The sequence below is a fragment of the Vigna umbellata genome, chromosome 11 (assembly GCF_029865625.1).
Source record: "Vigna umbellata cultivar VRB3 chromosome 11, Vumbellata_1.0, whole genome shotgun sequence".
Classification (NCBI taxonomy): Eukaryota; Viridiplantae; Streptophyta; class Magnoliopsida; order Fabales; family Fabaceae; genus Vigna; species Vigna umbellata.
In genome coordinates this window covers 32,176,298-32,190,775 of record NC_142175.1, presented here as the reverse complement: position 1 = coordinate 32,190,775, position 14,478 = coordinate 32,176,298, and the positions used below count along the sequence as shown (strand labels likewise).

At 36.5% G+C, this 14,478-nt stretch overlaps 3 protein-coding genes across 10 annotated transcripts; 1 reads left to right on the top strand and 2 right to left on the bottom strand.

The window, feature by feature from the left end:
- Nucleotides 1-478: 478 nt before the first annotated feature.
- On the bottom strand, nucleotides 479-4,466 carry MED6 (RNA polymerase transcriptional regulation mediator-like protein). Its single transcript, XM_047303337.2, has 5 exons — nucleotides 4,098-4,466; nucleotides 3,825-3,999; nucleotides 3,011-3,080; nucleotides 1,287-1,405; nucleotides 479-895 (listed from the first exon to the last, which is right to left on the bottom strand). Exons 1-5 carry the CDS (start codon nucleotides 4,325-4,327, stop codon nucleotides 734-736), a joined length of 756 nt encoding a protein of 251 aa, XP_047159293.1. The 5' UTR covers nucleotides 4,328-4,466; the 3' UTR covers nucleotides 479-733.
- A 3-nt stretch (nucleotides 4,467-4,469) lies between these two features.
- Nucleotides 4,470-7,639, top strand: LOC124829772 (Tetratricopeptide repeat (TPR)-like superfamily protein). Of its 8 annotated transcripts, none has more exons than XR_015782929.1 (3): nucleotides 4,470-5,870; nucleotides 5,961-6,845; nucleotides 7,103-7,639. XR_015782929.1 is itself a non-coding variant. In XM_047303335.2 (2 exons), exon 1 carries the CDS (start codon nucleotides 4,599-4,601, stop codon nucleotides 6,159-6,161), a length of 1,563 nt encoding a protein of 520 aa, XP_047159291.1. In that variant the 5' UTR covers nucleotides 4,470-4,598; the 3' UTR covers nucleotides 6,162-6,183; nucleotides 7,122-7,639. The 8 variants fall into 8 exon arrangements, 2 of the variants coding, with proteins under 2 accessions (XP_047159291.1, XP_087957940.1); XR_015782928.1 differs by having other exon boundaries at nucleotides 4,470-6,183; nucleotides 6,776-6,845; nucleotides 7,122-7,639; XR_015782927.1 differs by having other exon boundaries at nucleotides 4,470-6,183; nucleotides 6,776-6,845.
- A 1,373-nt stretch (nucleotides 7,640-9,012) lies between these two features.
- Nucleotides 9,013-13,697, bottom strand: LOC124829771 (glucose-6-phosphate 1-dehydrogenase, chloroplastic-like). The gene is made up of 10 exons (XM_047303334.2): nucleotides 13,364-13,697; nucleotides 12,236-12,426; nucleotides 12,009-12,103; nucleotides 11,660-11,774; nucleotides 10,892-11,097; nucleotides 10,672-10,821; nucleotides 10,451-10,571; nucleotides 10,065-10,294; nucleotides 9,767-9,967; nucleotides 9,013-9,475 (listed from the first exon to the last, which is right to left on the bottom strand). The coding sequence occupies exons 1-10, from the start codon at nucleotides 13,572-13,574 to the stop codon at nucleotides 9,226-9,228; spliced, it is 1,770 nt and encodes a 589-aa protein (XP_047159290.1). The 5' UTR covers nucleotides 13,575-13,697; the 3' UTR covers nucleotides 9,013-9,225.
- Nucleotides 13,698-14,478: the final 781 nt, after the last annotated feature.

Genomic DNA, 14,478 nt, shown 5'->3' with positions numbered 1-14,478 from the left:
TTTAATTTCTCGTATTATTATTAATTGTATTAATCTAATTATTTAATTTATAATTTTATATTACATCATTTTTTTTTAATTTACTCCTTCAACAATATACTCCCGAATTCGAGCCCTTTTCCTTAAAGAATATCTTTCCAATCACTATCACCCCATTGCATCCATTCTATTTCTAATATTTTGGAAACAAGCTAAGGTCTTTCTCCTTAGTCTCCCCTATAAGTATTCATAATAGCAATAAAATAAATGAATAAAATATTTTAAACCTTCTTTAAAAAAAATCAATTTATATAACAGGATTTTAAAAAAGTTAAAAAAGAAAATTTTACAAAAGTACTAAAATATTGGTTGTATTGAGCAATTCCACAGAGCTCACTAAATTTCTACATAATCGAGAATCTAAGACAATTCAATCTATGCCCAAGGGACGCAATATTGTTCAGGTAAAACTAGGATGAAAGCAAGACCTGCATCAATGTGCAATAAATAGAAAATGTCCAATCGTTTCCATTTGCTATTGCTAAGTAAATTGTCTAGAATGAAAATACAAGGGTGTGATCCTATTTCAGTGATCATATATCTACATTTAAGGCGAAGACAGGAAAAGAGCATCGCCTGTAGAGACCAGAAAATAATAGCATCAAGTTAATCACAGTTCCAGCAAGGCTGCATGTTGGGAACAATATAATTTTCCTCCACCTGTATAACTAGCCATTACAGTATGTCTTTAATGTTAAAATTTCATTCTTTTTGATGGTCCTTGATCAATTATGGGATCAGCAGTAGGAGCTTGCGTTTCTGCTGCTTCCTGAGTTTCGGTGCCTTTCTCAGCTTCAGCTGTAGGAGGCGGTACATACCCTTCTGGAAAGGGTGGTGGAGGTGGAGCTGGTGGTAACTGCACCAGGCAGCATGTTAGTACACTCATTTGTCACCAGCAATAAAGGATGAGATAAATTTCCAACACTGTTAGCATGTCAAATTTATCAATCAATACACAACTATTTGTTTAAACTATGTGTGCATCACCACAAAAGAACCAGATCTCTTATATGACAATACAAGTAGATTAGTTTTAGGTTCTGCAAGTATTCTATTTTTATGAATAAATCCAATCTCATTGCAACAGAAAGGAAGCAAGAATTTCATGTTCTTCCTTTTGGGAAGAGTTAGGAAAGCCCTATTAATGGCACTTCTCTCCAGGCCCCGTGAAATGCAAGAAAAAAGACTTTAATAATATGATCACGATGTTACCCATGAATGAAAGGGATGATACTTTTTCAACTTACCTTGCGTTGCAAGGATGCAAGAATATGATCTACACGCTTAACTTCCTTTATGTCAATCGTCTCCTTAGCAGTCTTTGACTCCACCAATGCAGTCTCGTTTTCAGAATCCACAGACCCAGCTAGAAGAATCACAATTCAGTTAATGTGTACAGAAGTATGAAATATAACAGTTCTATGACTAAACTCCCAAAACATGTCTTACAAGCAGGCAGAACATATGTAAGGGGAAAAAATGGGTATGAAAAATTAGATGGTAAAATAACAGTGGCAGAATCTCCTGATGCTTTAAAGTTGCAATAGTGAGATACTGATGTTAATCGTTGCTTAGATGATACTAAGGGTGGTAAAAGAAACTGACTAATTGAACCAAACAGAATTATACCAGGAAAAACTGAACCTATTATAAAAAACACAGGACCGAATTGCACCTTTGGAACAGATTCTACTACAAACAGAACTGGTTTCACATTGTAATTCAGTGCACCATAACTCATGTTTAAACAAAGTTTAAAGCATTTCAGTGTTTCTCTCTCAAGTTTACCCGCTTCAGCTCTTTATCCCCAAATTTACAACAACCCTAATTCTCAAATCAAGCCACCCAAAGAACCTTAATCTCATGGATTGTCAGCAAATCTTTGTCAGCCTAAATCAACCCTTAATGAGCATGCAGGTTTGGATGCTTTCTGAATTAGACAACTTTAGTGATGAAATGTATATTAAGACAAAAAATTCAAAAGATCTGGCAACTGCCAAGACTGCAAGGTTGGTCACCTCCATAAGCTATGTTAATAGTTTACAAAGTTCTTAAGTGCTGATAACGTCCAAAAGACTGTACAAAAGAGAATCCTTGGAATCAGGAAAATTGTGGCGTAAAATGAAAGAAAGACGGGAAGTTTGCTTTTCGAAATAGGAGTAAAACTATCAGAAACTATATCTAAACCAGCAAGGAAGGCATAAAAGCATCCCGATTTTTTTAAAAGAAAAATAGTTCCTTAGTCCTCCAATTATAAATATATGAAAATGATGCTTCGAGATTAATGCCATTAGTCCTTGATAGCATAACTAAAAAAGATCAATATGATCTATAAATTATATTGTTTCAATATGATAGAAACCAACTGGTAAAGAAATTATTACTGTATTACTATCACAAGAACTGGTCTCTAATTACCAGATTACACAGAACACAGAAATTGAAATAGAACAACACTTAGGACAGTAGACATCTTCCAAGTTTCCAAGAACTTGGTCTCTCACTTCTCAGATTGTTCTCTCCAGTCCAAATCCCCCTTTTACCCTCCTCTCTCCCTATTTCTGCTGTCCTCATAACTGCCTAAAAGCAGTTATGCTTGCCCTTAATAAAACATTAAAAGCTGCCAAACTAATTAAGAAAACTGCAATGACTTATTACAATAACTGTCTCTTATAGAGCTTAATTATAAGAGGTCTAACACAATGACAGAACATCAGCTAGGTCATTGTCTTCGAAAGTAAAAAAATTGATGTCCTAGGGAAGAATAATCTCAAATTGCGAGAGCAGCAGAGTTGTCTCACTCCATTTAATTTATCAAACAATAACGATGGCATACCATAGTAATATCACAATTATTGCTTATTCTAGGAATATAAGTGTAGCACTACGGTGTTTTTATCCAGCTTCTGTAACATTGCTGTAAGCAACAATCTCTGATAAAGAAAAGAAAACAGCCATAGTTTGCACTTACCATATCCAATCTTCTCCAACTTGGAGGCAGCTGTAGTAAATGCCTTTTCTATGTAATAAAGGGCCCTTCCCTGAAAGATCAATGACAAAACCAGTATTAGACACCAAATCTCTCCAATAATAAAAAAAATTGACGAAAAGAAAAACTCCTAAACTGTACAAAAATTGTACAATAAGGCCCTTAAGTATAAAACTGTAGTACTTCCTGTTCAAAACACCGAACCTGAATACTAAAAAACAGATAAAACTAATACAGCTTCGAACAGAAAACAAAAACGTTATGTTTAAGGACTGAAAAGGATTTTCTCTAAGTTTCACAATCCAACCACGAGTACTCCTCTTGTCCAGAGTACTCCTTCCATTAACAAACAAATCTAAAACACTCCTTTAGGTGGAGAGCTCCTTTGGTTCATGTTCAGATATTCTCAGAAAAAGAAATCACCAATCATGCAAAAAGTCTAAATAGCATAAAACACCCCTAAAGAGAAATCATAACTCAAAGGTAATAACTACACCCTAGATAAATCATGACTTTAGTGAAGTAATAACACGATCCAAGATAAACCTTTATTAGATACCCTGCACAAAACGGAAAAGAAAAATTTTAAACCCCAACAAAATAATAAAATATATCTTAAGTTTATATTGATAAATACCATAATCTTTCCTTCAACATGATCCTCCTCCATTCTACAGCACACACGATCACAAACATGCATTTCTTCTTAATGTCATGCAAGCAAGTTTTTCACAGAAAAGAATCCTCCCTAACCTAAAAACAGTAAGAAAACTTATAGTACAGAGAAAGAACTCACAATTCTGGCAGCAAAAACATTGCAGAGTTGCGGAGCCTGGTATATGGAACCGTCGAGGACGTAGTAGGCGAGCATAGGCGTAACTTTGTCAGGGCTATCTCTCTTCTGCTTGCGAATAACAAAGAGGTGCGGCTCCATAACTTCGCTGAGCATATACTCCGTCCCCGTCATTTTCCTGAACAGCAGAACTACTATTATTCGATTATTACATTCCACGAAACCTAAAAGAGTATCGAAAAGAAGGAAAGAGAAGGGATTTAGGGTTTTACATACGAGAGTTGAGAGAGGTCGAGGGGGTGAACGGATCGCATACGGAGTTGCTCGTTGTTGCAAGTCCAATCATAGAAAGGGGAAAGGGCGAAGTAATCGAAGACAAGGTTGCGATCTAGAGGGAAGCTGTTGAGCCAGAGCTGGTCTCGGAAGCATATTCCGGTCATATCAGTCCCCGGAGGCGGCGGCGCTCCTCCCCCCTCCAGCATTTGGTTTCCCGGCGCCGTCGCCATCTTCCTCTTCCAATTTCCGAACCGCTTTCTTACGTTTTCTAGTTCACTCCGCTGGCGGCACAGAACAACTTTCGGAGAAACTATGGTTAGTCAGGGCAGTTTGATTTAGGATCCCGTATGTTAACACTGCCTATGTGTCAAAAATAATATTAATTTAAACTTATGCGGTCCCACTGAAGGAAGAACGAAAGTAGAAATATGTAAATTGATGAATCGATTCCGAAAGAAAAACATGTCCCACCTGAAAATGAGAGAGAAGAAGCATTGAACAATGCGAAACATTGAAGTTCGTCGATTTTGCACTCTGATAACCGAAGCAACCCATAGAACCCCAACAACGAAGCCATTCCTTCCCATACCTCACCGAACCCTTCCCGAACCTCGAGGCCAGGATCTGGACTTCATCACCGTCGCTCACAGTCACGTCGTCAACTCCCACTGGGAAAAGCTACATCCTTTGTGCCCCGTTCTCACACCCTTTCGTCTCAAACACCTCTTCCTCAACCTCCAAAACGACCACGTATTGTCCCTCAAACTTTCCCAATGGCTTCTCCAACACCACCCATCCATGCACACCCTCGAAACCCTCTCGTTCCTCCTCCACACCCTCGCCACACATCGCCAATTCAAAACCATCCAAACCATCCTCACAAAAATCCTTTCTTCACACCCTCCCCACACCCTCTTCGACTCTCTCTTACACTCCTACCCTATCTGCAATGCTTCCCCTCTCGTCTTCGATGCCCTCTTCAAAACCCTCGCCCATGCCAGTAAATTCCGCAGCGCCACCCTCACTTATACCCTGATGAAGCAACACGGCTTCTCCCTCACCGTTGAGTCCTGCAACGCCTTTTTAAGTTCTCTGCTTCGCCTCCGCAGAGCAGATATCGCGCTGTCGTTTTACCGGGAGATGCGTCGCTCTTATGTTTCGCCTAACGTCTACACTCTCAACATGGTTATTCGCGCTCATTGTATGTTGGGGGGAGTGCAGAAGGGCTTTGAGATTTTCCAGAAGATGGGGGACATGGGCTTGAGTCCTAATGTTGTGTCTTTCAATACTTTGATTTCGGGGTATTGTAACAAGGGGCTGTTTGGCTTGGCGTTAAAGGTTAAATCTTTGATGGGGGGTCATGGAGTGCAGGCTAATGTGGTTACTTTTAACACTCTGATTAATGGGTTTTGTAAGGAGAGGAAGTTGCATGAGGCGAATAGGGTTTTCAATGAGATGAAGGTTGCCAATGTGACCCCGAATGTTGTAACTTACAATACTTTGTTGCATGGGTATGGTCAGGTTGGAGACAGTGAAATGGGTGGGAAAGTTTACGAGGAGATGGTGAGGAATGGGGTTAAGGCTGATATATTAACTTATAATGCATTGATTTTGGGGCTGTGTAAGGATGGAAAGACAAAGAAGGCTGCAGGGTTTGTAAAGGAGCTTGATAAAGAGAACTTGGTTCCAAATGCGAGTACTTTTTCTGCTCTTATTACTGGACAGTGTGTGAGGAACAATTCTGAGCGTGCCTTTCTTATTTATAGGAGCATGGTGAGGAGTGGTTGTAATCCAAATGAGCATACTTTTCAGATGCTGATATCTGCTTTTTGCAAGAATGAGGACTTTGATGGGGCTGTGCAGGTTTTGAGGGACATGCTGGGTAGATTGATGAGGCCAGATTCCAGCACGTTATCTGAGCTGTATCATGGACTTCACAGGTGTGGGAAAAACCAGTTGGCATTGGCTCTGTGTAGCGAGATAGAAGCGAGGCGACTCTTGCCGGATGGGTTTGACAAAGAAAAATTATTCATCGTCCATCCTGAAAATGAGACAAGTAGCTGAACTCTGGTATTCTCCATCAGAGGTAATTTTGTTCGAGACACTTCAGATACTAGATGTGGTGGACAATAGATGTCTATATTAACGCAGATACGAATATTAGTTTGTTACATCGTGGAATTTAAGTCCTTTGTATTAGATTGAACCCTTGGTGGTGGTACTTGTCTGGTTGTTTGAAGCTGAACATTACCCTGTACTTGGTTAACTTGTTTGGTTCTACATTTCATACCCAATAGAAGTATCATTGTAAATATTCCATTAAATTAACCACGGAAGGTACATATTTGAGATCGAGATGAATTTGCTTGAATGGGGATGCTTGAGTTGTTATTCATTACTAATTCTATGATTAGTCAGTCAGTTAGTTAAGGGCTTGAAGCCTGGATCTCTTGTATTTCCTTGGAATTTTTTTGTGGAGATACACTCAGTCAATATATAAAAAATTTGTCTTTCTTCCTATTCTGAATTTTGATCCAGTATCTATCATACTGTGCAAAACGGTTTATAAGAATTTTTTTTTTAACCAACAATTACTCCCAAAAAAAATTGACTAGAATGCCGTGAGTTATCTGAATTCCAATAGAACTCTAAAGGAGCACTAGCGTTCATTGGTGTAGCGGCACTGTTCATGACAATTTCTGGGCTGATATCATCTTCCATCTCCGAGCTCACTATGTTACGCTATTTGTGAGTATCTCATCTCATTTGCATTTATTTTTTATCTTTTTCTCTTCTTGGAGATTTAAATTGTAATGTTGCATTTTTAGTTCTTATATGCTTTTGATAGATTAGATTTGTCTTTTCATGGTAAATAGTTGTTTTGATGAATTTGTGCTAATTATGTGTTTTTCGATACGTTTTTAGTATTAGGATTGTGGTAGTCTTGTTTTAGTCTTTGTAAGTGTAAATTTCAGTTTTTGAAGTTAATCTCATGATGATTTCAGTCCCAACTTTTTGGTGCAGGGAGTAGGATCTGTACAGCAAGTGAAGCGTGAGCTGCTGCTGGGCCACAAGATCAAGACTGCACTTGCTGTGAAGAGCTGGCTGACCTTTTCTGGACTGGTGATGCGGCTGGAGCAAGCTGAAGGGGCAGGCCAAGTCAATTTGGGCCATGTGAGGAGCTGACTTACACTTAGAAGGCTGAACCTGAATTAGTCTCGTAAATTAGCATTAGGCTGGATTCATTTTCTTTTCCCATTTAAGAGCAACTTAGCTGTGTAGGGAGTACAACACCGCTAGACCCATGTTACGACACTTTTACTTTTTTAGCAAATTTGTGGAGATTTCCATCTTGTAAGGTAGAGTGCAGCCTCCAACCCTTGTGAGTGCAGAGTAACCTCAAGGGAAAGGAGTGTAATCTGCTGTACGGTCTAGGTTTAGCGGTTTTGCTCCAATCCTTGTGAGTGCAAAGGGAAAGGAGTATAACCCACTGTACTTTATTCTGAAATCAATACAAGTTTGCTATCTTTTCTTCATTCCAATTTACTTTGCCTGCATTCTTTACTGTTCTTGCAGTGATTTACAGTTCTTTGCACTGTTTTTACTTTTCTGCCTGATTTTACTCAGTTCTTGAGTTGTTTTTCGTTCTTGCATTAATTCTTTAATTTTCTTGCAATCCTTTATCAATTTCTTGCACTATCGTTGTTGTATTAGTATTGAATTTCTTGATGTCAACCTTGATGCACTGAATTTCTAGTTTTGCACATTTTAGTTTCGGGTTTCTGGTCAAGAACCTAGATCTAAAGACTCCAATGGGAGTTTTAATTACTAAGATGTCTTCTTGAAATGCAAAACTAAGGTGTAGCACACCAAGATTGAAGTGAGACTTTTAATTCTGATTCATCCGAGTTTGTTTTCCTTAGAACTTGAGCGTTAGTTTCTGTTTTCCATGCTTTAAATCTGTCGTCAAGAACTTGTTCTGAACTTTACTTTCTTTTTTAAATTACTGCACGATTAGATTCCTAATCCAATCCTCTAAATCATTTTCTGATACATTGCATCATGTTAGCATAGTTAGGTAAGTAGGTAAATTCGGTATTGGGATTTTGGGTATTGACTTGATTTTTTCCATTCAGTTCTGCATTCCTACATTCATTTTATTTTCTTTTGCATCAATTGAACTTGTTGGTAAGATACAGTTTGGTTTATATCCCCAATTACTGTTTCTGAAATGTAAAAAAAAAAAACACCAGTTTCCCTTTTTATTGTTAGCTTGCTTTGATTTAGAAATTCTAATGCTGCAGTTCTTTTGCTTAAACTAGTTTGACTAATCTGTAAATCATGTTCATTCATATATATATGTTTGCATCTTGCATTGCATGGTTAAATCAGTCCAGCCGACATAATTTACGTTTGATAAACTGATATAAGCACCAGTGTGTTGTTTGCTGCCAAACTAGGTTCTAATTAGTGAATTTTGTTTTCTGCATGCATTTCTTGTGATTAAATAGCATCTTTCATTCATATTCATCATTTTAGACTTGTTTCATTCGTTGCATATTCATTTTCTGCTCTTTTAATTCATTGAAGCATTCTCACAAACTATTTGGTAAAATGTTCAATCAAGCATTTCATCAAACAGTTTGAGATTTTGTAATTAGGCATAGTTTTTCATAATTCTAAGCATTCCAGCATATTACATTACATCATTCTAACAGTTTTAAGTAATCATTCTGATTTTCTAACCAGTCTAACATCATTTCATAATGCATTAGCCATCAACTTAGTGCATATGCACACTGTTCTGTGATAGCTCATTTTAGGAATAGTCCTTGAATTAGAAATATTAGTTTACATGCATTTTAATTCATTTTATCATTCCCCCATCTTTGCTTCTATTTTTTAGGACTGAATCTATACAAACAATTCATTTAAAATTTCATCCCATCTCTTTGGATTTGACACCCGAGTCTTTCCGTAAACTACATTAGGAGAACTTGGTTTTTGTATGAACTTGATGCAACTGTATAAGTTCAATCAGTGAGACAAGCTGTGTAGCTGTCCTATAATGTGATGGAAAAGGTATTGATAATGAATGTTCTTGATCATGGGAGAGCTCTGCCATTTATTAGTCTTCATTACCAAGATCTCCCCATCTAACATTGTGCCTTGCAGCAAGGTAATGTGCTCCAACCGGTCCTCTGCTACCATAGGGGTAGAGCTCTGGAGCAATCTTCTTGTTTTCAAGTTCTTTTAGCAAAGGAGTGAACAGTGCCCAAGCTGCATCAAGCTCATCACTTCTAATGAACAGCCTTCGCTCTCCTTCAATGGCATCTAGGAGTAACCTCTCATATGCATCTGGTATTTCACTTGGATACCTTCACAGAAAATCAAAGTTTCGTATTAATGCCTACATCAAATACGTTTGTATTCCCTCCAATTAATAACCAGTCTTAGCAAATGAATTTTTTTTAAGACTGGTAAGCTATGTTTCACAAGCAGTAGTTATATCCAAGGATAATTATGAACAAGGAAATGCAAAGACATTATTAACAAGTGTTGAAACATTATGTTCTGCGGAAAACCCTCACTCAATTTAAGTCAACAACTTCGACAACTGAATTTAAATCAGTCAACTCTACACAGAACATGTCTAGAAGATCTCGCACCTTGCTCGGAAAAGCAAATTCAAGTCACTTCTGTCTAATCTCATTCCCAGACCTGGCACTTTATTGTTGATTTTCAAATATATAGCTTCATCAGGTTGTACACGAAGCACAAGCTCATTCGTAGCCTTGTCTAGATCAGTTCCAAAATTCCTCTTGTACAAGTTACCTGGGACGTGTCTGAATTGTACTCTGATTTCTGCACTGGATACAAATTTAAATTTTTTCTTGAAATAGTTCCAAACAGTGCAGAGAAAATTGAATGGCCTAATTTACCTGAAGATAGAAGAAACTTGCATACCGTTTAGTATGGAGAGCCTTGCCAGCTTTCATGAGAAAAGGAACCCCATCCCATCTGGCATTGTCTATAAAAAGAGCTGCTGCTGCAAATGTTGGAGTAAGACTACCCTTTGGAACAGTTGCATCATCCGTATAAGCAGGATATGATTTTCCACCCTTGTTGTGGCCCTTGTATTGACCAACAACAGCATTTTCAAGCTGCAGTGGTCTCATTGATCTCAGAACCTTCACCTGAGTTAAAACCATTCTCAGTAATCACTGTGAACATCATAATATTAGTTGAAAATTTTTCCATAAGATTATAGGATATGTAGGAGGACCGAATTTAAACATTAATAAAATGATGTTATGTAGGTATACTCTGCTAGACAAAAAGAGATGTATTACCTTTTCATTTCTGATGTCCTCAGCAGCTAAGCTGACTGGTGTTTCCATTGCAAACAAAGCTAGTATTTGCAGAAGATGATTTTGCATTATATCCCTAATGATTCCGTAGTGATCAAAATAACTAAAGAAAAGCACAAAGCCAGATCAATTAGTCGTGTGAGTTATCATTCTATACAATACCATCAAGACAAGTATATGACAAAATTACTCAGTACTCTCACCCTCCTCTTCCTTCAGTTCCAAAATCTTCAGAAAATATGATCTGCACATTGCGAATGTAATTCCGGGACCATAGAGGCTCAAAAACAAGATTTGAAAAGCGAAGCACTGATAGATTCTCCACAAGCTCCTTACCCAAGTAATGGTCAATCCTAAAGAATTTCCAATCAGTCCATGCTTTTCACTTTAGCTTGTTTAAAAAGAAAAAAGAACCAAGTGCACCTGAATATTTGGTCTTCAGTGAGGTACTGCTTCAAGCATTTTGTTAGCTCACTAGATGATTCCGAGTCACGACCAAATGGCTTTTCAACGATAACCCTTGTCCATCCATCTCTGGAAGAAGCTTTTTGGCTAGCGCATCTCACCACATCCACAAATATGTTTGGAGGTATTGACAAATAAAACAATCTGTTTGATAATTTTCCACCCTAGAAAAGACCAGTGCCAAATATATCAGTATAATTAGAAGATCAGCTATTAGGCAGGCAGCTAACATGAAGAATTTGATCTTCTTTGCATGACACAATAGAATTTTAGTTATAGAAACATAAAATGCCTTAAATTTTATGACAAATATTAGAACCTTTTTTTTTTTGTAGAACTACAGTTTTAATTTTCAAATCACCACCTGACCGAAAGCCTTTTGCACCCTATTAAACTTAGCTCTCCGGCTATGAACGAATATTGAATTTTATGAAAAAGCAACTGAAGTTCCTTTTTGTGAAGCAGGGAGGGACTACTTAGAAAGTAACCGTGTCACAGCCTAGTAGAAGAAATTCATGTTCACGGGAATTTGAAGCATTCATGTTAAATTTGAGAAACAAATAGCATACAATATCTGATAACATGATTCAACCAGTGTTTTTGTTTTAGTGTGTTCACTTCTGGTGGAAAATGTTCTTCAATATTGTTTTATTTTTTTTATTTTCTGTTGTATGTATGTACAGGGCTTAGTGTAGCAGGGCAATATGGCAGATAGTATTATATTACCTCTTTCTCTTTCAGCTTGATATCCAATTCTGAAAAGTGCTCCTCAGAATTATATTGACCAGAATGGTAAAAGCATCTTTTTAAGAACTGATCCATTTTGTCTTCGCAATTTTCTCTGCAAGTTTAGACTAGTATCAATATACATAAAATGAAGGGAAGTAGGGGAAAAGTATAAGGTAAGGTTTAGCCCAATAACATAAAAGTTAAATTGTATAAATGTGTTGTGGTGATATAGACCTAAGAATGCTAAAAGTGAAAAGAAAAAGTTCATTGCATTTAATCAATTACCTGTTATCCAGCTACTTTTTAAACCTTACATACCAAATAGAATTGCTGTAATGAAATTTACCTTTTGTCAATTCTGCATGTTAAGGTTTTGCTAATCATGTTCCTTAATTCTTCATCGGTCATTTTAGTTCGAGCAAATCCAAAAACAATAAAATTCTGCATAAAGATTACAACCAGACAGACTCAAACACAATGTTCCAAAATATTTAAATCATCTAAGATATCTCAGTTCCCAAACGTTTAAGTATCACTACCAATTGAAACTAAACACTATATAACCAGTCCGACCTCAGGTAGCCAATCTTCATAAAAGAGTGCAAAGAGTGCTGGAAAAATCTTCTTTTTGGCAAGGTCTCCAGAAGCTCCAACAACTGTTATACTAAGATTGGATCCTGTACATTCTGAGTCTGACAATGGAAATAGTTCAGGAAGTGGTTGGAGCTTGCTATCTTCTTTAGCCAACGAAGTTCCAGCTAAACCTAATTAATTTATGAATATATGACATAAGACTTTAGCTAAACTAAACAATGCTAGTTAAATGTAAATGCAGAAGTAGTCAACAATATGTGAACAGTTAAACAAACAGGTCATGTGCCCACAACATGTGGTCTGATTTCAGTGCAATAGAGGACTCAACAAAAAACTGCAACATGGTTATTGAATTATTATAATCCATGGTTTCAACATTCAACTAAAGCTTTAAGCAAAATGGTACTTAAGTACATAGAAGCTAAGGGAGGGAGAAGAGAACATGGTGTGATGATCCCTTTGGCAATAAGGAATGGGAATTTTCCAAACTAGAAGAAATATCAAAGTAGTAAAAATTAAAGAAAATTACAGATGTTCTGTCAACATGAAGCCAGTCCAACTCCAGTTGAAGCTTTCAGTATGATTTAATTTTTTCTCTGATGGAGGCAAATTCATATATAAGCTGAGACATAATTGAAGTATGAGAAGTGAAAATCATGAGGGAAAACCAGGAGTGTAACAAAGAAGGAAAAGGGTAAGAGAAGAAACTTCCACATAAAGGAATATAATCTGAATTTTTTCTTTCTGATTAACAGATTGATTACCAGGTCCAGGGAGTTTAACAATAATGCATATAGTTTGTCAATGTGATATCAGCTGTTTTAGGAACAGATCAAGGTATACAATTGAACAATAAAATAAAATTTCACTACTAGGATAACAAGACACTAAGGAGGCTCATAAATACTAACTCCAACCAATTTGGCACATTTCTAATTGAAAAGTGTAATCAAAGGCTGCAAAGGAAGGACAAACAATTGCTAGATCAAACAAAAGGCATGTGCAGCCATTTCAATCCAGTTGAAGTTTAGCTTCTTAATATATACAAGTTACAACATAATGATAAAAGAAAAACAGATCATGTAAAACTGAGGTTGAAGAACAAACCATCATTTGAAGAAACAGCATTCAGTGGAAGCCCATTTGAGGATTTGAGCTGAAAATGGTTTCTAGCAGATTTTCTAGCGCGAGTGCATGAAAACCATAGTGGTGAATGAGAGTTTTCTCCTACTGCAGTGATTTTAGAGACAATTAGTGGCTCATTTCTTAATGCATAGGCCCTGACTATGCTTAAAGAAGGACCTAGAATACTGGCCATGCAAGAAGTTGGTACTGAAGATTTCAGAAGAAAACCATAAAAACTGAGCAACAAAGTAAAAATCCAAGATCAGAAACGGTAAGTTGAACAAGGTGTGGGAGTTCAGTTAATATAGTTAATTGTTGATGAAAAATAAAAGGGTTAAAATCTTTAGTGCTATGATTTATGAATGCGACATCATGCCAAAATTGCCTTTGGATATGTTAAAGGACCACTTCAAATTGGAAGGTTGCTCTGTATACACTCATAACAAAATATCCTGAAACGTGAGGTCCAAATTTGTCTTTTTTTCTTCAAGTTTCCGAAAAGATAATAATAATTAATGAAAGGAAAAATGAATGCTCTGTAGAGAAAATTAGTATTCATTGGGTTGTGTGAAAGAAAAAAACTAAGATAGCTTAGAATGGGCCGAGATTGCTTTTACTGTGGTGCATTTAATCCACAAATCATCCGTATTGATGCGAGGAAAAAATTAGGTAACGATATTTAACACATTTATTTTATAATATTTTAATATTATTTATGTGTAATTATGTTATTGGTTCATGTTAGTGTTTATGATTATTATTATTATTATTAGAGTAATTTTGAACTAATCACATAATGACACATAGATGATATTAAAATATTGTCAAAAAAATGTTGTCAAAGTAGCATTATCCAAAAAATTAAATGTATTTTTGTATTATGTAGAAAATATAAATATATAAAAATACATAAAAGTAGAAATAATTTGATATTTTAAATTTACAAAATGTAATTCTTTTCTTTTGAACACTGTGTATTACTCATAGTTGTGACTTGTACATAAAAAGTAAGAGTAGAAGAAAAAAAACACACATTGTTTAAAAACCTGTGTAGGCTTTTTCTTCCTGCAAGCCATGATTTCTTTCTCCACCTCCAC